Source organism: Lissotriton vulgaris, chromosome 8, assembly GCF_964263255.1.
Source record: "Lissotriton vulgaris chromosome 8, aLisVul1.2, whole genome shotgun sequence".
Taxonomy (NCBI): domain Eukaryota; kingdom Metazoa; phylum Chordata; class Amphibia; order Caudata; family Salamandridae; genus Lissotriton; species Lissotriton vulgaris.
The window spans coordinates 1,248,345,399-1,248,370,070 of record NC_141696.1 but is presented as its reverse complement, the minus strand read 5'-3'; the positions used below and the strand labels follow the sequence as shown (position 1 = coordinate 1,248,370,070).

General features: G+C 48.7%; 1 protein-coding gene across 2 annotated transcripts in view; it reads left to right on the top strand.

The window, feature by feature from the left end:
• Positions 1–24,672, top strand: part of PAN3 (poly(A) specific ribonuclease subunit PAN3) — a 1,023,990-nt gene that overhangs the window by 728,357 nt on the left and 270,961 nt on the right. For both annotated transcript variants that reach the window (XM_086935164.1, XM_086935165.1), the window contains exon 16: positions 10,551–10,690. In XM_086935164.1, coding sequence (XP_086791290.1) covers positions 10,551–10,690 — 140 coding nt within the window. The remainder of the gene's footprint in view (positions 1–10,550; positions 10,691–24,672) is intronic.

The window sequence follows — 24,672 nt, the reverse complement described above, 5'->3', positions numbered from 1 at the left end:
ATACACAGCGGTGTGCCTACAACCCACTGATAGGGCCGGCCGCAATCAGTGTACCAGCCGAAACAGACGAGTCCAGGAATATACTTCACTAGTAAAAGGTTACAGTTTAGTAAGGCACAACTCGTGAAGGCACAACAGGTGTTCATAGTAAAAATGTACAAAGTACACCATAAGACTGTGGCCGTAGCGCCCTGATGGTATCTCGGTCTCATTTTACATTTTGAAGAACCAAACTCAAGCAAACATAGAACCCAATCCACCCCCAACCCTCCCGATCCTGGTCCTTGTGAGTAGTCCGAACCTGTAAGATACAGTGTCCATAATGTAATCAACCCCAGTGGTGGTAGGTGGGTATTAACCTGGGCAGGCAATCGTTGATAGGCCTAATTACCGTGGGTCAAAACAACGGCAAGCACCCGTACACGCAGTAGGTCTCTCTGTCCAATTATGGTGCTTGTGGGACCCCCAAGTACTTCCATAGCTCAAAGATACTGTGCAGGACAAACGGCACACGCTCCCTCAGTCAGTACTCATTCGGGTTCAGCACCTCCTTCCGATAAGGCAGCACTCACACTCCTCTCGCTATCAGTGTCATCTAGGGAGAGCATATAGAGCGTAAATGGAGTCCATATATCCCGTGGTCGTGCCTTCTCTGGGAGCCCCTCATAGTAACAATTCAGTTGATCTCTACAATAAGCTATGTCATTCAGCCACAGTCGCACGTCAGGCACTCTCCTCCCTCCCCAACTCATAGCCACTCTTCGCTTGGCCAGTTGGAGCGCCAACACTACAAATCTTCTAGACTTTGCCGATATACCAGAAGCAATTCCCAGGAGGCAAAGGCGCACATCCAACGCAACTTCGGTCGATGTCATGGCAGTAAGCGTCTCAGACACCGCCTTCCAGAAGTCATACACGCGCGAACAGCCCCAGGCCAGGTGTACAAAGTCAGCGTCATCCTCTCCGCATCGGACACAGTGGGCAGACTCGCGAAGGCCAAACCTAACCAGCTGAACCGGCGTGTAGTACCACTGATGTATGTATTTATAATGCAGAAGCCGAAAATTACCATTGATCATGTACCCCCCTGTCATAGCACAACATTCAGTCCACTCATCACTCAAAGGTTCTGGGAGACTTCTATCCCATCTGGCTCTAGCCAGGACTGCGCCCCCTCCCTCATCTTCCTGTGCAGCTCGATACAGTTTAGATAGCAACTTAGACCTATCCGTGGCAGTGTAAAGCAATTGTAAAGCCCCAAGGGCCAACGGCTCCTCCGGGTATGTTGGATATAGAGTATGCACCGCAGCCCGAAGCCTAACATATATAAAGGTAGACATAGTGGCGTTAGTGGAGCGGGCCATCATGGCCTGCAGGGGAAGAAACGATGCACCAGGGAAAAGGTTCCCCATAGTCTAAAGTCCAGCTTCCCTCAGAACCTGTAACCCCCCTATCTCACCAGACACCGAAATGCCTGAGTGATATAGCAGCGGCATAGCCGGCGCATACAATGGCAACCTGGCTGCCCGCCTGCCCAATTCTTCCCAGGCAGTCGCCGTGATCCTTACAGTGTCAATCTCCCCCTTCTCGAACACCGAATGTTCATTAACAATCATGGCCCTCAGGGGATGTGGTAGAACAGCACTGGCTTCAAGCGCCACGTGCGGCGTGAACGGCGGAGCACACAGCTAGTAAATCGCAAAATGTGCCTGCGCACAGAGATAATAAAGCTTCATGTCCGGCACAGCAAACCCCCCCAGTTCGTACGGTTTAGTCAGTACCTCCCACGTCACACGTGGCTTCTTACCTGCCCAGGTGAGAGATATCAGTAGTGCCCGCAGCCTGGCAAAGAAGTGCGACTTCAGTGGGACTGGTATATTGACAAAGAGATAAAGAAATTTCGGCAGAACCACCATTTTAATTAAGGACACTCGGTCTGCCAGTGTCAGAGGGAGACGGGTCCAGCGTGCTACCTGATCCTCCAACTTAGAGACGCACACACCATAATTAGCCCTTACAATTTCTTGGGAGTCCCTGTGCACCCAGACGCCGAGATATCGAACCGACTCAGTTGCTCATTCCAGGGAGAATTCCAACGGGATCTGGTGCGTAATGTCCGTAAGGGGCAGCACAACAGATTTGTCCCAATTAATGGTCAGCCCAGAATGGCGACCAAACTTAATGAATTCCCGGAGTATGTTCTCTAGGTGGAGCGCTGGTTCGCGAACATAGAGGACCATGTCGTCAGCATACATTGACACTGCCAAGGATCTAAGAGGGAATTTCAATGCCGCCTCCGCATACCTCTGCCGCAAAATACAGGCTAGTGGTTCCATCATGATAGCAAAAAGTAAGGGCGAAAGCGGGCAACCCTGCCTTGTCCCCCTCTGTATCGGAAATGAGGAGGAAACATGACCATTGACCCTCACTCTCGCTGTGGGTTCAGTATATAAGAGTGCAATCAGCGAAGTAAAGAAAAATGGTACCCCCATCCGGTGCAGAACAGCCAACATATATCTCCACGCCACCGAATCAAAGGCCTTGGCAGCGTCAAGCATGACCGCCACCGCAGCCAGCTCTGGTTTAAGCAGATGAAGCACAGCAAACAACGCCCTCAAATTATGCGTAGTCGATCTGAGAGGGGCAAACCCCGATTGATCCGGCAGCACCATGACTGGGAGGAGCAATCGCAATCTTGTGGCTAAAACTTTGGCAATGATTTTAACGTCGGTGTTCATGAGTGAGAGGGGGCGATATGAGTCGCATTTATTCAGGGGCTTCCCTGGTTTAGGCAATGCCACCAGCAGCGCCTCTCGCATTGTCGCCGGGAGCCGGCCACATTCAAACGCTTCCTCCAAGACCATCGCCAGCTGCGGTATCAGCAAATCTGCATACTCTTTATAGAATTCGGAGGACAAACCATCCGTGCCCGGCGCCTTCCCATTCGGGAGAGCAGCAATCGCCTCCCTAAACTCAGCCTCAGTGACATGATGCATCAGAAACTCCTGCTGTCCTCTGGACAACCACACCAAAGCTATGTCCTCGAAATACCTATTCACTTCCTCCTCGGCTGCCGTGTCCCTGTGCTCATAGAGTTGTGCATAGTGTTTCGTGAAGCAATTTAGAATACCGTCCGTGCTAGTCACCACTTCCCCCTGATCGTCAATCTCCTGCACCGTACAGTGACGCGCCCAGGGTTCCCTGATCCGGTCCGCTAGGCCTTTCCCCAGTCTGCCCCCTTCTCCATAATATCTAGCCGTGGAGTGCTTGGATAGAAATTTCACCTCCTGCTCCGCCAGTTCATTGTATTCAGTGACTTTTGACCTGACTTCGGCTAGTAATGCGGCCTCCGCACTGAGCTCCAGGCGACGCTCCAGAGCCAGCAACTCTTTTTCCAGCCTGATCATGGAATCTCGGATAGACGTCAGCACACCTGATCTTAGGCCAATATACGCCCCCCTTACCGTCACCTTGAAGGCCTCCCATACAGTACTCATATTGTCAACAGACCCCACATTGTGCACAAAAAACTCCTCATTGATCTGACGTAGTCGCTCACGCAGCACCTGATCAGACAATACACCAGGGGAGAAACGCCACGTGAAAGGAGCAGGTGCATGTGTAGGCAGCTGCAGCACCAGCTTAACAGGCGCGTGGTCGGAGATAGTGCGAGGCAGATGTTCAACACCCGACACCCATCCACTCACATCACGAGTTACCAGCCAGTAGTCTAATCTCGACCACGTATCATGCGCAGACGTGTAACATGTTCCCTCTCGCCTGCTCGGGTACTTCATTCTCCAGATATCCAATGGTTGTAGCCCACGCATACCCTCACACACCGCATCAGCCGCTTTCTTACGCACACATGGCCTGTCCTGCTTTTTGTCCAATTCAGTATCTAGCGTGACATTCAAATCACCACCACAGAGGATAGCCGACGGGGGAAGCATATAAAGTTTGTTCCAAAGGGTCACATAAAATTCAGGATCATCGACATTAGGTCCATATACATTAAGAAGGGTGATCAGCGTACCACACAATTTACCCTGCACAATAATATATCTACCCTCCTGGTCAATTTTCTCATGGTGTATTTCAAACAGGACATTTTTCTTCACCAGAATCATCACCCCCCGGGCATAGGAGGAAAAGGACGTGGCCAGTCGGACCCCCGCCCAGTGCTTACCCGCTATTTCAGCCGCCTTCCCCCGAAGATGAGTTTCCTGAAGAAAAACAACTTGAGCACTGTGCCTATTCAGAAAAGCAAGCATCTGCCGTGTCTTAAGGCCGATTGAGTCCCCGCACATTCCATGTGACACAAGTGAGTTTACCCCCCCCCCCTATCCATATCGCCAAACTTTCAAGCAGCCCAGCAACCAATAGCCCCCCCCCCCCCAGCTCCCACCCACCAACCCAACAGTCGCCACCCAGTGACCTAGAATGGTCACGAGCGCTCTTGCAAGACACATCAAACAAATACCAACAAGGGTCAATACATCCTACAGGTAATTCAGAGCCCCAACCACCGACCAGGATAAGCAACAATTCCCCAACAAACTCCAAGAACCCTTCCCCCACCCACCACCCACTTCAGCAGCCCCAATTTGCCAAAGCCATCCCATACCCCCCCCCCCATTGCAACCCCCAACCATGCAAACAACTGTGTGTGGGGATCTCCCATATCCAGGGGCGCAGTGGCGCACAACTCCCGCCAGTAAACTGACGAGAGCAAGACCATTCTCAATGACCAAAAACCCAACCCTCAGCACCCCATCTTCGTGAATTCAGAGAAAGGCAAAACATCAGCCAAGTATCAGCACATTGTTATATGACACCTATTGAGACTGTCATAGATCAGTAGAGGTGACAACAAAGGTGCACAGCGCCAAGGCTATCATCGCGGTAGGCTCACATGCCCTCCCCCAACCACAGCATCGAGCCAGTCCCCCCACAGCCCCCACAGTACGCATGGTCAATACAGCAGCTCATATGGTGTGACTAGGCAAAATGATCGCAGACCAGTCTGCTCGTCCCACAGCATTAGTTGCGGGGGCCGTACGAGACAAGCCCAACACCAGAGTACTGCAGGAGCGGGCACAGCCGCCAACTGTACAATTCCAAAATAGGCACAATGCAGTGCTGATCAACTGTGCTCCCCCCCTCGGTGTAATGCATGCAACGATTTAAGCTACTTCATCCTGCTGTTCTTCCTCGCCATCCTGAAGCCCACCAGGTGCCCTTTTGCGTTTTTTCTGTTTTTTGGCGTAGTCCATGGCCGCCTTAGGAGAGGAAAAGATCTTGTTATCCGACGGAGGCCCTATCCGAAGGCGAGCAGGATATAACATGGCGTATGGAACGTCTTCGGCACGCAAAAGCTGTTTCACTGTGGCAAATTCTTTGCGCTCTGTCTGCACCGCCATGGTAAAGTCAGGATAGAACTCAAGCTTGTTTCCCTGATATTCAATGGAACCTTTCTCCCTTGCGAGGCGTAGAATGGTGTCCCGGTCCCTATAGTTCAAGATGCTGGCCACTATCGGACGCGGCGGTGCCCCGGGTGGCGGGCGTTTTGCCAGGGAGCGATGAGTACGTTCTACTATGAAGACACGAGACAACTGGTCCGCCCCAAAAATGTCTATAAGCATGCGTTCCATATAGTCCTCCATGCGACCAACATTTGTGGATTCTGGCAGGCCCGTGACGCGGACATTATTCCTTCTGGACCTCCCTTCCAACTCCTCATTTTTTGCCTGTATGACCGCCAGAACCCTCTCCATGTTGAAAACCTTAGTTGAGACCGTGGCAAGGCCATCTTCGGTGGCGGACACCCTCTGCTCCACCTCCCCCATCCGCTCGTTTTGGCGGTCGAATTGCGTCGCCATTTGGTCCAGGCGGTGATTAACAGACTCCATGGTGCCTTCGATAGATTGGAGGGTCTTTGGCATAGCCACCAGCGTAGATTCCAAATTCGGGGTGCCCCCAACCGCCCCCCCCCCCCCCCCCCCCTTGCTCAGTGTCAGGCGGCACCTGGGAAGACATGTGCGCCGTCTTTTTGGCCTCAAACGTGATCTTCGGCTGATTCCTCTCCGGCCTGCCCATGGTGGCGCTCAGTGCAGCCCAGGCCCGGGGTGTAGCTGGCGCGTGGTCCCAAGCCAAGACAGAGCAGACACCAGCCGTCCCACACCAAGGAGAAGGCCCCCGCCTCCATGACTATCCCCGGCAGGCGAAAGCGTGCCAAAGTGTCCTGTTGTCAACCTCCCAGCTCTCGCGACTTATGGCAGCACAACAGCGCCCACAGTCAAAGTAGCAGCTATAGTGCCAGAGCCTCAGACTGCGTACGTTCCTCCTGGCAGCACCCGCATCATAGATGGGGATCCCAAGGCGGCACCCTCCTCCCCTCCACCGGTCCCGCAAGGAGGCCACAAAGTGGCGGGCGTAGAATGTTTCCTCCGCTACACAGCAGCGCCCTGCACGTCCTCACTGTGCAGCGAAAAGTCAGCCTCCATGCAGTGCAATCCGCTAAGCCGCATGAGCCACTCCACCACTCTGCAGGCCGTCTCCCCGTGCCCCTCACCGGCTACAGCTCACGTGGCGAGGCCTAGCGCGGCCCGGCGCCACCTCCGCAGCCCCGGACCTGCGTAGCGCCCCGCCCCACTCACCGCAACCAGCAGGGCCAAGATCAGGCCGGTCGTCGCTTTGGTTCCGCTCAGAGGTATCCACGCCTGGCACCGCCACCACAGGCACCGGGCACGGCGTCCTTCAGGCTCTCCCCGCAGGCAGCAGGGGGATCTGCAGCCCGGACTACAGCGGGACGGGTCCTCCGCGTGGGCCGAGGTTCCGCAGGCGGGATCCCGGTGGAGGATCGACCGGCCCAGGGGACGTCCACCGCAGCCGCTGCCCAGCAGGAAAACGCACCAGTGATTTCCCAATGTCAGCGGGGGGTGCACCACTCAAATACGGGGCTCAAGAGTTAGGTTTTACAGGATAAATAGGCGAATATTAGATGGTCTCGGCGGAGCCTCACGCAAGTGCGGCCATCTTGCTCGGCGCCCTCTAGCGCCCCTATGCGTAGGGTGTTGAAAGATGATGACGAGATGGCATTGACTTGCTTGGTCATCGTGAGGAGGGAGTCCAGGATGAACCCCAGGTTGAGTGCATGGTCTGTGGGGGTCGGTGCGGTGCCAAGCGCCGTGGGCTACCAGGAGTCGTCCCAGGCGGAGGGGGATTGTCCGAGGATGAGGACCTCCGTCTTGTCTGAGTTCAGTTTTAGGCGGCTGAGCTTCATCCATTCTGCAACGTCTTTCATTCCTTCCTGTAGGTTGGTTTTGGCGGTGGCAGGGTCTTTGGTGAGGGAGAGTATCAGCTGGGTGTCGTCTGCGTAGGAGATGATGTTAATGTTGTGTTTGCGTGCGATGGCGGAGAGGGGTCTCATGTAGATATTGAAGAGGGTTGGGCTGAGTGAGGATCCTTGGGGTACGCCGCAGATGATCTCGGTGGCCTCTGAGCGGAAGGGAGGGAGGCGGACTCTCTGGGTTCTGTCGGAGAGGAATGAGATGACCCAGTCCAGGACCATTCCTAGGGTTCCAGTGGTCTGGAGGCGGGTTATTAGGGTGCTATGGCACACGGTATTGAAGGCTGCCGAGAGGTCCAGGAGGATGAGGGCGGTTGTTTCTCCGTTGTCCATCAGGGTTCTGATGTCGTCGTGACTGCGATGAGGGCGGTTTCCGTGCTGTAACTGGCTCGAAATCCAGACTGGGATGGGTCGAGCGAGTTGTTCGCCTCAAGGAAAGCTGTCAGCTGCTTGTTGGCGGTCTTCTCAATGACCTTGGCCGGGAAGGGAAGAAGAGAGATGGGGCGGAAGTTCTTCAGCTCTTTGGGGTCTGCCGTGGGTTTTTTCAGGAGGGCGTTGATTTCTGCGTGCTTCCAACTCTCGGGGAAGGTGGCTGATGCGAACGAGCTGTTAATGATGTTCCGGAGATCGGGTGCGATGATGGTGTCTGCTTTGTTGAAGATGTGATGGGGGCAAGGGTCCGAAGGGGATCCAGAGTGGATGGTGTTCATGATGCTTATGGTCTCTTTAGCGCTGATGGGGGTCTAGGAGCTGAGGGTAGTGGTGGGGGCTGCTGGTTCGGTGGTTGGAGGCAGGGTCTGTGGTCCGAAGCTGTAGTGTAGATCTGTGATCTTTCGGCGGAAGAACGTGGCGAGGGAGTTGCAGAGGTCTTGCGTCGGCATGATGTCGTTGGAGCTCGCGCTGGGGTTGGGGAGCTCTTTGATGATGTTGAAGAGTTCCTTGCTGTTGTCGGTGTTGTTGTCTAGTCTTTCTTTGAATGATGTCTTTTTGGTGGAGCGGATCAGCTGGTGGTGTTCACGGGTGGCGATCTTGAGGGCTGTCATGTTTTCTGTGGTTCGTTCGTGGCGCCAGTTTTTTTCGAGGGTTCGGCAGGATTTCTTAGATTCTTTGAGGGCGTCTGTGATCCATGGGGTTTTTTGTTGCTGGTCCCGCCTGGGGGGTTCTTGAGAGGTGCGAGGTTGTCGGCGCAGTTGGTGATCCACTGAGTGAGTTTGTGGCCTGCGTTGTTGGCGTCAGTGCTGTTGGCTGGTGGGTTCTGGCTTAGTGTTGAGAGGAGCTGGTCAGTGGTGATTTTGCTCCAGTATCTGCGGGGGATTTGTTGTGTGCGATGGTGGTGAGTATCCCTTTTGAAGGTGAAGTGGACGCATCTGTATTCGGTCCAGTGTAGTTCGGAAGAGTCGCTGAAGGAGACGTGGTTGCTGGCGGAGAAGATGGGGTTGAGTGTGTGGCCGGCGATGTGAGGGGGGGGGGGGGGGCTCACCAGTTGCTTGAGTCCGAGGTTGTCGAGCAGGGTGGTGGTGGTGGTGTTGTTGTCGTTGTTTTGCTCCAGGTGGAAGTTCAGGTCCGCGCGGAGGATGTATTCTAGTGAGGCTAGGGCGTGTGGGCTGATGGTCGGCGATGGTTTCGCTGAATTGTGCGCGTGGGCCCGGGGGTCTGTAGATGAGAGTTCCTCTCAGGGTGGTTTTGGGGTCGGTGTGGATATGGAAGTGTACGTGTTCGGCAGCGAGGGGTGTGACTTCGGTGGTGGACGTGATGTTGATGGTGTCCCTGTAGATGATGGCGATTCCTCCTCCGGTTTGGTTGGCGCGGTCCTTCCGGGCAATCTTGTAGCCGTCTGGAATGGCTATGGCGATGTCAGGGGCCGAGGAGGCGTTCATCCAGGCTTCCGTGATGAAGGCGACGTCTGGTGCTGTTGTGTCCAGGAGGTCCCATAGTTCGCTGGCGTGCTTGTGGACGGAGCGGGTGTTGAGGAGGATGCACTTAAGGTGGTTGGTGTTGTTGCGGGGGCCTGTGGGCGGTCTGCAGGTTCAGAGGCATGTGTATTTGCAGGTTTGGCAGGTGAAGGGTCCATGGGTTCGCTTTGGGGTTGCTTGGTAGCAGGTGGCTGTTCGTCCGGGGTTGAGGGCGTTGAGGGAGGTGGAGTCGTATCTCAGTTGGGCGTGGTGGGGGCCAGGGGTTTTGGCTCAGGGCGCGGTCCAGGCGCGGTCGGGCACAGACGTGCTTGCCTTTGGCGCGCCTTAGGCGCGTCAACTGCGCAGCCGCCATAAGAGGGTAGAAGGGGTCAGCTGGGAGGCGGAAGGGTAGGAAGCCAATGGGTGCAGGGGGGCAGGGCCGCACGGGAGGCAGCAGCGGGGAAAACTGGGCTGAGGAGCCCGAAGAGGATCGTGGCGATCCAAGGAAATGGTAAAAAAGCACAATAAATCACTCACTCACTCGGGGTACATGAGAGATGGGGGGCGGGCAGGCACACGGGGGCACAGAAAAAAAGGGGCACAGGCAGTCCAGGCGGCGATCGCGCAGGCAGGAGTTCAGCGCCGATCTGAAGAGAGAAGCAAAGCAGGAACAGCAGTCAGGTCAGGCGGAGCTGCAGCGGTGGGGAAGCGACCTACCCATGGGTCAAGGGTCGCTCAAATCATTTATTTGTAGTTGCTTCTCAGTTCAGTAGTGTGTGGGGGAAGTACTATTTCTCCATGCAATTATTTGCAGTTCAATGCCTTTAGAGTACTTTCTGTTGAATTCTGCATTATTGCTCGTACTCTTGTGCTGCTTTTAACATGCATGAAAAATGTACTAATATTGATGTATTCAGGAAGACTTTTACCATGAAGAATTACAGATTAATAATTTCTCAGTTCTAACTCCTCTGTTCTGGAGGATTTGTTTACCATGTTCTTGTCACAAAAAAATAAAATGTTGGTGACGCTCTGTCAGACTTTTCTAAATAAAGGGTATTTGCTTATCTGTGTGAGGTATAGTATTTTTACAAATACTTCTAGCTTTAGAATACCAATAAAGATAGAAGGACTTTCACCATTGAATTAAAACCCCCACAAGTAGGCCCTGGATTTCTATTAAGGTACTAAAGTTCAAGATAATAATATTGTTAGACTGGTACTCCATTATCCTTAACAGCAGATAATCAATTCTAATTTCTTATGGTGGCATGCAAATTCTATATTTGTTTTATATTTCCCAATAGCAAGCAGATCTAATCTCATTGGGAAAGGTTGTGTTGGCTTTGGCTTGTAACTCTTTGGCTGGAATTCAACGTGAAAGTTTACAGAAAGCCATGGAATTGGTGACGATCAACTATTCATCGGACCTGAAGAATTTAATTGTGTAAGTTCAATTTAACTATATGACAGTAATACATGATGGTGCAATATAGGCCTGGTTCCATTGAGATTTGAATAATTGAAATTGTTCATGCTATTTGAATTATACATAGGTTTGTTTGTGTGTAATATGTTTGGTAAGTTATGGTTGTCAACTTAGATCAGTGATACTCTATGTGGATGTTAGGGCTGCATCCTGCCTTATGAAAGCCCATTAGTGTGCTCTGCTTTTGGCAGTATAGACCTGGGTCCGTTTAGATTTAAATAATAAAAATTGTTGCTGTTTAAATTGTACATGTTTAATTATGTATATGTTTGTAGTAGTACATATGGCAAGTTATTTGTCTTCTTAGATTAGTGATACTCGTATGTGGGTGTTGGGGCTGCTCCCGGCTTTACGAAAGCCCATTAGTGTGCATTGCTTCACTGCACTTTTTACTCAATACATATGTGCTGTTGACTAATGTAAATGTATAGGCATTTATATAGCGCACTACTTACCCGGAGGGTCCCAAGGCACTTCGACCGCTGCGAAACCCTTCCTGGCTTCCCTGAGAGATGGTCCCTTAATGGGTATCTCCAGGGTGAGACCAGGCATCCCCGGCGGTCTGGTGGGGCCGTTAGTGAAGATGAGGCAAGCTAATGCCCAGAGTTGCCGAGTGTGATCGCTGATCAGAGTGGGCACCGAGGCGAGAGAATTATCGAGTCCAGAAACCTGCCACGCCGGGAATCGAACCCTGGTCCCGGGCCGTCCTCTGCTGTGTAACATTTCCTTTACACTCCCTGGACCCTTGTCTTGGCCTAAAGCAGTGCGCCCCACTGTTTATTTGTTGGAGTTAGACACAGCACAGCACTGTGCTGCCCTCCTAGAAAGTTTGGTCTGGCTTTTGTAAGTTGCCTCATTCCTGCCTGAAGGAGGCCATTGTTGCGGTCTTGACTCTGGTTCCAGCTTTTCTCATCACCCATCGGAGTGGTGTCAAATGAGTTTGCTGACTCGACTTGAGTTTGTGACAAGATGAGAAAAGGTTGAGTCGGGAGGATGGCTAGCTCCATCCATCACAGAACCTTGATTAGGTGTCCTGACAGTGGGTGGACAAGTATGTTTTGAAAAGGATTAGACTGCCTGTTCCTGAGCTTCTTTCTACCCCTTGCACTTTAGCTATGCTCACTCACTTTCTCCAAGTAAGTGCTGTCCTTTCTGCGGCTCTTACCTCAAAGCAGAAGCCCTCCTCTTCCAGAGCCACATAGTTGGAATGGTCTTTACTAGGCCTTGTAGCGACTTTCTCCCATCTCCTGCTCCAACCCTGCCAAGTACCACGCACCAGGGGTTAAACTAACTCATTTTAGTGCTGGTGTCCGATACACAATAAATTAAAACTGTGTCCCATACTTGCATGCTCCAGCATCCGTCTCCATGGAACTCATTTTCTTGTACATGCTTTCCAGCTCTCCCTCCATCCACCCCCCCTCCCCCACCCCCTGTGTTCCTCCACTGGAACCTACTACACGCGCAGTTTTGCTATATCCCTTGATTGCTGCTTCTCTCCTTAAAGACTGCCTCCCGTCCCCATGTTCGTCTGCTGCCTCCCCTGTTACGCCCTCATCCCATCACTATTATTTGCTTCCCCAAATGTTGTATTCTCTCTCAAAACCGTTGATTCCCCACCTCAGTCACGTTCTTTGAAAATAAATATGAGAGCCCGGCAATTGCAGTTTGCTGCAAGCCCACTTGTCTATCAAAAAGCGCTTTGGTGGTTAAATGATCACTTTTTTATTTACTGCTCCAATAGTAGCCTCTGCATCTTAGAACGGCAAATACCACCATGGTGTGCCACACGTCATCAACCTGGCAGATGGGGCTAAGTAGCATCAGTAGTCCTAAAACTAGTCCTCTATACTGTCCCTACTGTAAGGCGGAAGTTGCCAGAAAATGAAATCACATCTCTGCAAAGGACCCCCCCCCCCGGCCCCCTCAGGCAGCTTTACAATATAATGATGTACTGCTCCTGTACTTTAAATGTGTAATTTGGACTTTGTTTACAATACTGTTAATGTAAAACCCTAAAGTCTTATACACCTTAGAAGTTGGGTTACTACCGGCCTGTGTTTCAGTGTTGCCAGAGTGGATGGCCGTAACAGGTCAGAACTGTTCACTTTCACTTTGAATTAATAAATTATCTTTGGAAATTTAAATTCAGTCAGAACAGCAATATATCATGGAAAATATGTGGTTGAACATCGGGTGAATGGGCATAAATAATTCGATGCTGTATTCTACGGAGAGAGTTTGGAAGGCACCATCCTGTTTTTAGGTCGAGCTTAAGTTTACTACCTCTTGTATTCTTTAGGATACATATATCTCTGTGGGCAAAATGGCACTACTTGCTTAGCATTTGTTTGTTTCCTTGTCCTTTAAAATCCTTGCTTATTATTGGGCAGTCCTGCCTCTTTGCCCCTCCTTTTCCACGAATAAGCAGGGACTTAGTACACTATCATTACACTTTGTTCTGTTGATCTGGTGTGGGGGCGGAGGGGCTATTTTATTATGTTTTCAACCTCTTGTTACACTGCGGGTGCTCAAACGTAACTGCTTACATTTTATTGCAACATTCACGTCTTGTCCTTCCTGTCCGAAACCAGCAAGCTAATGCAGTTCTAAATCATGTAAAAAGTTAAACCAAAACTTGAACACAGCTTGAAATGATACTTTAATACGCATGCTACCTGTATTTTTTCCTCCCCTCGAGGACTTGTGCTTGGCTGCTGGCTGAGTAGTTGGAAGTTTCTCCTCATTGGTTTTGCGCGGAGGCCAAAATTGTTCGTTCTGGAAAAAAGTCCCCATTAAAATGTGCTTTTGAATGTATTACATTAAATAAAAGCAGCACACAGGACCCGCACAAGGGCTGTGCAATCGCACTGGATACTGACTTCACAAGGGCAATATTTCGAGTTTATTTTGCTTGTAAAAGCACTCCACTCGTTCCTGGCCTACTGCAATTTCCAAACAATAAAAATGTCAGGATAACTCCGGTGATTGATGTTCTTGCTGGAGAGATCAGAGTTGTGTAGTGGAAGAAGTTTTAACTCATTGCACGGTAGCCAGAGGGTTAATATGCCAGCTGCGAAAGAAGTGCACCATGCAGATTACAAAGTGCTTAATATGTAAATAGGTCAAGGGGTTACTGCTCTTCTGTTACTTGCAGCTTACAAGTTAAAATCTTAACAGAACAGTGAATTTATAACTGTCATCAAAGAACTGCATGCACTGCAAAGTAAAGATTAGAGGAGATATTAAAGTTGCTTAAAGTGTTTATCTGGATGGAAATTGATTCTTTTCATTTAAGAGAACCCCACAACTATGGTGTTCTGTTTTCAATTCGGAGTTTGTGCTTCTGGGGCCCAAGCACTCTTTAGCAATGCTGCCTACCAATATGCATGACTTGCGACTTCTACACCCTGTAGTCCTCTGTGTTATGTCTACACCCTGTAGTCCTCTGTGTTATGTAACATTTCCTTTACACTCATTTATACACTTATGATTGTCTGTGTAATTTGGGTGTGATGCAAAGTGCTCTGACTCCCTACACTGGTATGTGTGGCGCTTTATAACGAATTAAATGCATCTTAACATTAGTGGTTATGGAGCCTTAAGGGACACTGTTGAAGAGTGGTCGTGAGGGAATCCACATCACTCAGCCTTTCCTCAACATCACCTTAGCACCAACTCAGCATCAACAGAGCACCACCTCCTCATCAGTGGACCACCAGTGCTTCACCAACTCCGCATCAGCGCAGCACCATCTTAACATCAGCACTCCACAGCACTATCTCAGCATGAGCTCACCACCTCCAACGCAGCCCCACCTCAGCATCAGCACACCATTACCTCAGCACAGCACCAACTCAACATCACTCAGCACCACAGACTGGCAGTAAAAGAGGCGCTTTTACTGCCAGCTTTGCTTCTTGTAAGCAAGGATTATAAGTACAAAGTGTGTGTTGATGCACCTCTTGCAGGTTTTCAAAACACATAAAAGGCCGAATGTGAGACCAATTGCATTGCAAACGCTGGTTTACTCTTGTCAGCTGCCTAACCCCAGAGTTGAATAGTTACTAATTTAAAACATCCCGGCGAGATTTGGATACTAGTTTAGGAGACCCTACAGTACTGCTTTTATTAAGCATTTAACAAAATAATACTCCTATTTCATCATGACTGACGCAGTACTGCTGCTTATCTGCTTATTTATTATGGAGACTCTGTGTGTGTTCTTCTCAATTATACCCTGCATCTCTTCACTTCACATGCCTTAATAATTACGGACTCTCAATGCTGCTTCTTATTGATAATATCCCTACAGTGCTACTATTCAGTTATTAGGCACTTAGAACGCTGCTCATTATTAGTACTTTCCCCGTTGGTTCTATTGCCTTTTAGGTCTCTCCTACAAACTCCTGTTGTGTACAGTCCCAAATGTTACAGTGGGTTGGGTCAGCTCATTGCTCATGCTTTCCCATCAATCTTGTTAGCTCACTTCTTATCTTATATCTGTGCCTTCGCTATTGACTTTCTCACCTCCCACCTCCTGTTCCTGTATTGTTCCTCCTGTTTGTTGTTGTGCTTTTTAATAACTTTATAGGCTGCACCGGCAGTTGCAATCTTACAAATACTTAATTCTATAAATATGCTTTACAGCACTTTTATATATTTTTAATGTATCTCTTCATAATGGGTGCCCATCATCTAGAAATGGTAATTAAAAAAAATGTGTATTATTGAGCTGGTGGCAGTAGTTTTTTTGCCAATGCTGTTCAGCATCAGCAACAAAATAAATATATGTTTGAGGCATGTGGGCTGCTGAATTCATATCTGTGCATAGATCGCCGCCTAGTGTTGGGTCCGGATGATTGCACATTGTTGTCCTGGAAGAGTCTTCGAAGTATCACGAGATAGGTGGCTCCTCCCCCGGACTACAGTGCGCATGGGCATCCTCTCCATCCTCAGATTGTTTTTATCCGCCATTGGGTTCGGATGTACTTTTCTTTATTCAAGTTAGAAAACTTTATACAGGTCAAAAGGCCTTCGGGGTCGACGGTATTGTTTCGATCGGAGCCATGTTCTTGTTCCAGTTTTCTTGAGCAGGACGTCGAACAGTGCTGCGTGGCCTTTTCGACACCAGAGGCCTGATCGTCGATGGAACGGAGCCCGTTCAAACTATGCCCCCTCTGTAACTCCAAGTACCCGCACATCGATGTACACCCGGTGTGCAACAAGTGCTTATCACCGGAGCACGACGAGAACAACTGTCTAGCTTGTGCTCGATTCAGGTCAAAGAAGACGCTTAGACTCAGACGCGCAGCAAGGCAAACGATGTCGAAGCCAGCGCCCGACCCGGTGAATAGCTTCGATGAAGACGTCGATGAGGTAGTCGAGACTGAGGATCCAGAACAGCAGTCGGATCCCGGTTCGGAGCATGGCTCCGACTATTATGAAGAAGACTAAGACAACGTCGAATTTGAAAACGTCATCTAGGTAAGGGACGACTTATCCCCCATCGGAGCCGTCGATGACGACTCGAGCGATGAAACTGGCCCAACCGTGGGTACAGGGCCCGAAACAGACACTCAGAGACTTTCAAAGGCTCAGGTCGAGACATCGCCAGAAGGCCTTAGCCAAGATCATGAAGAACATTCTATAGCCCCGCGTCAAGGCCCGGCTAAGAAACCATTACATGAGCCATCGGTTCCACTACGGAAAACTAAACCGAAAGCCGTTGAGCCGATATCGAAACCGAAAGTGCTGAAAACAGTCTTCGGGTCGAAAACCTCAAACCCATCGAAGTCTGAAGAAATCAGGTGTCGACGACCCTACGGGGTCAAAGGTAAAGAGTGTCAAACCGAGGATCGGGGCGCTAAAGTCCGCCATTAAAACCAAGCACGTTGAACCGAAGAAGTCGACGTCGATGGACAGCGACATAAACAAAGGACTCGAGTCTCGGAAGGGTCTCTATCTGAAGCATCAGGTCGACAGACCCCAGCTTGCCAAAGGCCTCGAGTCGAAAGTCAAAAGCGCCTCAAAGGGCCACGTCGAGTCGAGGCAGAAGAGCGCGCCTCCGACGCCACATGCACCGAAGACGGCGCACGCCAAGACAATTATTAGCAAAAAGGCAAAGTTGGTCGGGCCTACATAGACGCCGGCGCCGAAGAAGGTCAGTCTGCCTAAAGACGCTGTACCACCGATAAAATTCGGACTACCACCGACTGCACGCCCCAAGGCGCTCGATCCAAAACCTGGGGTCGAAACCCCAAAACAAGTGTCATTGGGGAAAAAGGAGTCATCCTATGGAAGAGGATGTTATGTACCAGGAGCCCTCATATGATGACCAGCCAAAATTAAATTTTGACTCAGAATCTGGTAAACGTACTATTTATCAGAGAAAAATAAGGTCCGAAAATACCTTGGAATCATACAAAATTCCACTTAAAAAGAAAAGGGATTCTGCAACACCACCTGTCCTTTTTGAATCTGTGAGGTACTATGGCCAAGACACTTCGGCATATTCACCCACACCCACTACTGAGGATATAGGGTATGATGATGAAGAACAATATCATTACCCTGTGGACACTGATCAGGATGACCAAACTCAAGCCTGGACAGACCCTGCTGACCAAGGGGAAACACAGATTATTCCTGATACTCCCTCATATCCTGTGAAAACTTCACCAACGGAAGATACGGTTGCGTTCAAAGCTTTAATTGAAAGGGCAGCACTAAACCATGATGTGGACATGCATGCTGACCCAGTTGAAGAGGACTTCCTGTTTGACACTTTCTCCACTTCAGAAAGGTCTGTTAAAACTTTGCCAATGCTCAAGGGTGTCCTTAAACACGCAGGGGACATCTTCAAGGAAACCACTAGAGCAAGGGTTATTAACCCCAGGATTGAAAGGCAATACAGACCGGCACCAGTGTACCCTACATATATTAAGGGACAGCTGCTGTTAGACTCCCTGGTGGTCTCAAATGCTCGTAAGCGCGCCCACTCTCAAACTACGGGTGATGCTCCTCCTCCAGACAAAGAATCTAAAGTACTTGAAGCTTCTGGGAAAAGGGTGGCTGCTCAAGCAGCTAATATCTGGAGGATCTCTAATACACAAGCCCTATTAGCCAGATACGATAGGGCACATTATGACACTCTAGAGCAACTGCTACAACATTTGCCTGAGGCCTACAAAGAGGGAGCAGAGATGCTAATTCGGGAGGGTAAACTCATATCCAATGCATCCATTAAGTGTGCGCTAGACGCAGCAGACACTGCAGCCAGGGCCATTAACACAAGCGTCTTGCTCAGGAGGTATGCTTACGCATCTCTGGATTCAAACCTGAGATTCAGACAACACTACTCAACCAGCCTGTGAACCCAGATTTTCTTTTTGGTCCTGATGTGGGCACAGTCTTAGAAAAAATTAAAAAAGGCACAGAGACAGCCAAGTCCATGGGTGCCTTGCAGTCCCAACAATGTAGAGGAGGTTCCTTTCGTCGCTCCAATAACAGAGGAGCTACACGAGGCCAGGCCTCACAACAAATACCATACAATAAAGAGAGCACGCAAACCACCTACAATAAAAATAATAGAGGTGAATACCGTGGTAACAGCAGCAAAGGCAGAGGACGAGGGAATAACAACACCAGATCCTCCGCCAATACTAAACAGTGACGCCTTCTCACTGCCCCCAGACCATATAACACAGGGCGGGGGACGATTACAACAGTTCCTGCCAGTCTGGGAGAGCATTACCACAGACAGGTGGGTGAGACAACTTATTCAGTACGGCTATTGTCTAGAGCTAACCTCCACTCCACCCAACATACCCCCAAGACACCGTCCTATGTCAGCAGAGCACATAAACTTATTGCAGCAAGAGGTCATCAGCATGCTGCAAGGTACAGGGGTATACTCGCTGTACTTCCTAATCCCCAAAAAGGACGGGTCTCTCAGGCCAATACTGGACCTCAGGCCCCTAAACCAATACATCTTGTCAGAACATTTTCACATGCTCACTTTGCAGCAGGTTCTACCATTGCTCAGGCAGGGAGATTTCCTAGCAACACTAGACCTAAAAAACGCGTACTTCCACATACCAATACATCCTGCACGCAGGAAGTATCTACGGTTTACCATACAGAACCAGCACTACCAGTTCAAGGTCCTACCTTTCGGGGTAACAACAGCCCCCAGGGTGTTTACCAAGTGCCTAGCGACAGTAGCGGCACACCTGAGGAGAAACCATGTCCATGTCCACCCCTATCTGGACGACTGGCTCATCCAGGCAATGTGCCAGCCACATGTCGCATACTATTCACCGTCAACAACCAAGGAAGTGGTCTGGTCCAGAAAAACTGTAAGTGTGCCGTAACTGAACTAGAACCCCTAAACCATTAGTAACACTAGAAGTGATAACCCTGGGCTGGTAAAGAAAATCCCATCAGCCCACCCATTTGGTGGAGTGTCGTCATGTGGGAGATGTCACCAATCCAAATCTCAGACAATGCACCTAGTGATGGTGCAGAGATGGATTATCATGATGTAAATCCAGGCCACTGGGCTTCACTGGTGATGCTAATGGGGTGCAGTGCAAGTGAAAAAATTAAAGTGAACAAGTGAATATAAAATTGACTCAAAGGACCAAAATTAAGTTTAATCAGTATGGTACTAGGGTCAATATTAAAAATGCCCAAATAGTTTGAAATAATAACTATACATAGGCAAAGTGAGTGGAGGTCGACATGTTTCAGCTAAACTGACTGTTGGTCTAAGCTTTCTTCAGGACCATTGGGAAACTGCGACTGCAACTACAAACAACAAAACTGTGTGACTGTTCACACTATATACGCTGGATAAATCCTACCAGTTCCTCTGAGCCCAGATGTGTACTGGAGGGAATCCAGATCTTTCAGTATCTCCTATGAAAAGAGGAGGATAAGCGTGCATCAGAAGATATAGTGTGTAACGGATTTTAAGGAAACTAGAACAAGTAACTAAGCACACAAACATTGTGGTGAGATAGTCACTCACCGCTAGCAGAACAGACAATCTAATCCTGTCTATATTAATACGTGTAAACAATCACGGCTATGTGTAAAAAGCGTAATGACTTACCCAGCATTGTGTGGGAGTACGCCTCACCTCACCCGGCACCCACTCGGGAAGAAGGAGGCCCCGCTCTAGTTAGGATGGAAATGTGAAAAAGAACCTCAGAAAAATAGCAGAGGGACTTATGCTCAAATTTGTTTGCATTCCCAGTAATCTCCTAACAAAACCTAGTTGTCAAGAAAAAAGACTCAACTTCATTTACAGCTCATGGCCAATACTATGCAGGAAGCAAGTTAACGAGTCTCAGATTAACATCCCAACTCAAAGAGCTCTTAAATGGCGTTAAGATGGCTAAAAATTGGTTCCCAATAAAGTGAGGGGCAGCAGGATGTATTACCCTACCTCTCCGTCGGTACCTCTACACCAGCGTCCGAGAGGGAGTGGAGGTAGCTAGGTCGTGGGCGCGCATGTCTATTTATATCCGCGTTGATAAGCTGATTAGCCCCAGCTGTGTAGGGGATTGTAAAATCGCCGCGCTAATGAGGCACTACAGTTGATATGCGCGTGCGCTATGCATCCGAGTTAGACTGTGCATGCGTCGAAGATCAATGGTTTTAAGTCGCGCATGCGTTGTTATAGTCAAATGGAATGTGCTCGCGCTGAAGCGCTAATAAGTAACAGTTGTGTGAGCGGTTTAGTGGATCGCCGCCCGGGTAAAGCACTGCGACAGATCTGGGCATGCGCTAGGTATCTTGAGTGTGTTGCGCATGCGTCGTCTTAAGGATCTTTATTGTCGAGACGCGCATGTGCTGTGAAAACCGATTCACTGAACTGCGCTTGCGCTGCTGTTCAGTCATTAGTAGTAGTGCAGTCCTTGTGAGCAATTGAATGTACACTACTATCTACTGTATGTCTAAGAATAAGACTCAATTTACAAGGCAAAGCATCTACTTGTATAACGCCACAAAGAGGACCTAAGCATATATTTATATGTAACGCCACCCGAGGGGCTGTGATTTGGAACACAATGTCAGGTTAAATAAAGATAAACCATGAAGTAATCATTGGAAGTTTGTCCAATGCTACAAGTGCCATGCGATCTATTTGAAAACGCAGCGCATATGTTGATGTCGGGTTACTGTCAGTAATACAGACCCTAGCACACTTATGTACTATAATGCATGGGCCAGAATTACAGTCAATGTACATGAATATTGTTTATTGATTCTATACTATTACAGTGTAGCACCAAGGGCTGGAATACTGAATGGTGTAGCAGTTTCAAGGAGATGTACCAAAATACAGTATGGGATTTATACAATTCAGGATCCCAATTGAATTGAATTCATGTGATGAGATGGTACCAAAATACCCTGACTCGTAGATTATAGCGATGTCCAAGGTATATCATCGTTTAAGCCTTGAATGTGACTCTTCAGAAGAAAGACCCACTTCTGTTCCTTCTTGAACAGAAATTTGGGCACGTCACTGATATGTGCTGGAATAAATGGCTGTTCGAGTATGACCCATTTCATCTCATCGGCAGTATGTCTGTGGTCTAAAAAGTGATTTGTTAATTTGGTGGCCTTTTTACGACATCTAATAGTGCTTTTATGTTCCCCTATTCTTATTTTGATCTTACGGGTGGTATAGCCGACATATCGTAAGGAGCAAGGACAGGTTATCATGTAAATGACGTTGTCAGTGTTACAGTTTGTGTGTTTCTTGAGTAACCATGTCTTGCCTGTCCCTATGTCGACTGTAGTCGTTTTCTCAGTCCGGGGGCACACACTACATGACCCACAGGGGTGATGGCCAGAGACCGGAGGAAGGTTCCATAAAGTTGTGGAACTGTCAGTCCTGGTTGTCCTAGGTCTTGTGTGGACAAGGGTATCACGCAAGCTAGGTGCCCTTTTGAATGCGAACAATGGTAAAGGAAGAGTCGCATCAGTGCTGTTCAAAATCGCCCAGTGTTTGCGGACCAGTTTTTGTACAGGGTTGGACATTGTGTTGAATGTACTGACAAATGTCAGACGTTCAGACGTTCAGTAGGTGGTTTTGGTGGACTTCTCTCAATTAGTGCCTCGCGGTTATTATTCGAGGCACGATGCGAATCTTCCTTTACCATTGTTCGCATTCAAAAGGGCACCTAGCTTGCGTGATACCCTTGTCCACACAAGACCTAGGACAACCAGGACTGACAGTTCCACAACTTTATGGAACCTTCCTCCGGTCTCTGGCCATCACCCCTGTGGGTCATGTAGTGTGTGCCCCCAGACTGAGAAAACGACTACAGTCGACATAGGGACAGGCAAGACATGGTTACTCAAGAAACACACAAACTGTAACACTGACAACGTCATTTACATGATAACCTGTCCTTGCTCCTTACGATATGTCTGCTATACCACCCGTAAGATCAAAATAAGAATAGGGGAACATAAAAGCACTATTAGATGTCGTAAACAGGCCAACAAATTAACAAATCACTTTTTAGACCACAGACATACTGCCGATGAGATGAAATGGGTCATACTCGAACAGCCATTTATTCCAGCACATATCAGTGACGTGCCCAAATTTCTGTTCAAGAAGGAACGGAAGTGGGTCTTCCTTCTGAAGAGTCACATTCAAGGCTTAAACGATGATATACCTTGGACATCGCTATAATCTACGAGTCAGGGTATTTTGGTACCATCTCATCACATGAATTCAATTCAATTGGGATCCTGAATTGTATAAATCCCATACTGTATTTTGGTACATCTCCTTGAAACTGCTACACCATTCAGTATTCCAGCCCTTGGTGCTACACTGTAATAGTATAGAATCAATAAACAATATTCATGTACATTGACTGTAATTCTGGCCCATGCATTATAGTACATAAGTGTGCTAGGGTCTGTATTACTGACAGTAACCCGACATCAACATATGCGCTGCGTTTTCAAATAGATCGCATGGCACTTGTAGCATTGGACACACTTCCAATGATTACATCATGGTTTATCTTTATTTAACCTGACATTGTGTTCCAAATCACAGCCCCTCTGGTGGCGTTACATATAAATATATGCTTAGGTCCTCTTTGTGGCGTTATACAAGTAGATGCTTTGCCTTGTAAATTGAGTCTTATTCTTAGACATACAGTAGATAGTAGTGTACATTCAATTGCTCGCATGGACTGCACTACTACTAATGACTGAACACCAGCGCAAGCGCAGTTCAGTGAATCGGTTTTCACAGCACATGCGCGTCTCGACAATAAAGATCCTTAAGACGACGCATGCGCAACACACTCAAGATACCTAGCGCATGCCCAGATCTGTCGCAGTGCTTTACCCGGGCGGCGATCCACTAAACCGCTCACACAACTGTTACTTATTAGCGCTTCAGCGCGAGCACATTCCATTTGACTATAACAACGCATGCGCGACTTAAAACCATTGATCTTCGACGCATGCACAGTCTAACTCTGATGCATAGCGCACGCGCATATCAACTGTAGTGCCTCATTAGCGCGGCGATTTTACAATCCCCTACACAGCTGGGGCTAATCAGCTTATCAACGTGGATATAAATAGACATGCGCGCCCACGACCTAGCTACCTCCACTCCCTCTCGGACGCTGGTGTAGAGGTACCGACGGAGAGGTAGGGTAATACATCCTGCTGCCCCTCACTTTATTGGGAACCAATTTTTAGCCATCTTAACGCCATTTAAGAGCTCTTTGAGTTGGGATGTTAATCTGAGACTCTTGTTAACTTGTTTCCTGCATAGTATTGGCCATGAGCTGTAAATGAGGTTGAGTCTTTTTTCTTGACAACTAGGTTTTGTTAGGAGATTACTGGGAATGCAAACAAATTTGAGCATAAGTCCCTCTGCTATTTTTCTGAGGTTCTTTTTCACATTTCCATCCTAACTAGAGCAGGGCCTCCTTCTTCCCGAGTGGGTGCCGGGTGAGGTGAGGCGTACTCCCACACAATGCTGGGTAAGTCATTACGCTTTTTACACATAGCCGTGATTGTTTACATGTATTAATATAGACAGGATTAGATTGTCTGTTCTGTTAGCGGTGAGTGACTATCTCACCACAATGTTTGTGTGCTTAGGTACTTGTTCTAGTTTCCTTAAAATCCGTTACACACTATATCTTCTGATGCACGCTTATCCTCCTCTTTTCATAGGAGATACTGAAAGATCTGGATTCCCTCCAGTACACATCTGGGCTCAGAGGAACTGGTAGGATTTATCCAGCGTATATAGCGTGAACAGTCACACAGTTTTGTTGTTTGTAGTTGCAGTCGCAGTTTCCCAATGGTCCTGAAGAAAGCTTAGACCAACAGTCAGTTTAGCTGAAACATGTCGACCTCCACTCACTTTGCCTATGTATAGTTATTATTTCAAACTATTTGGGCATTTTTAATATTGACCCTAGTACCATACTGATTAAACTTAATTTTGGTCCTTTGAGTCAATTTTATTTTCACTTGTTCCCTTTAATTTTTTCACTTGCACTGCACCCCATTAGCATCACCAGTGAAGCCCAGTGGCCTGGATTTACATCATGATAATCCATCTCTGCACCATCACTAGGTGCATTGTCTGAGATTTGGATTGGTGACATCTCCCACATGACGACACTCCACCAAATGGGTGGGCTGATGGGATTTTCTTTACCAGCCCAGGGTTATCACTTCTAGTGTTACTAATGGTTTAGGGGTTCTAGTTCAGTTACGGCACACTTACAGTTTTTCTGGACCAGACCACTTCCTTGGTTGTTGACATTTATAATAAGGGCATAAGTGGTCCTGGTCATTAAATAAGCCCTGTTGACCCTCCCTACATCTATTTTCTGCATACTATTCACCTCCTGCACAGCCTAGGA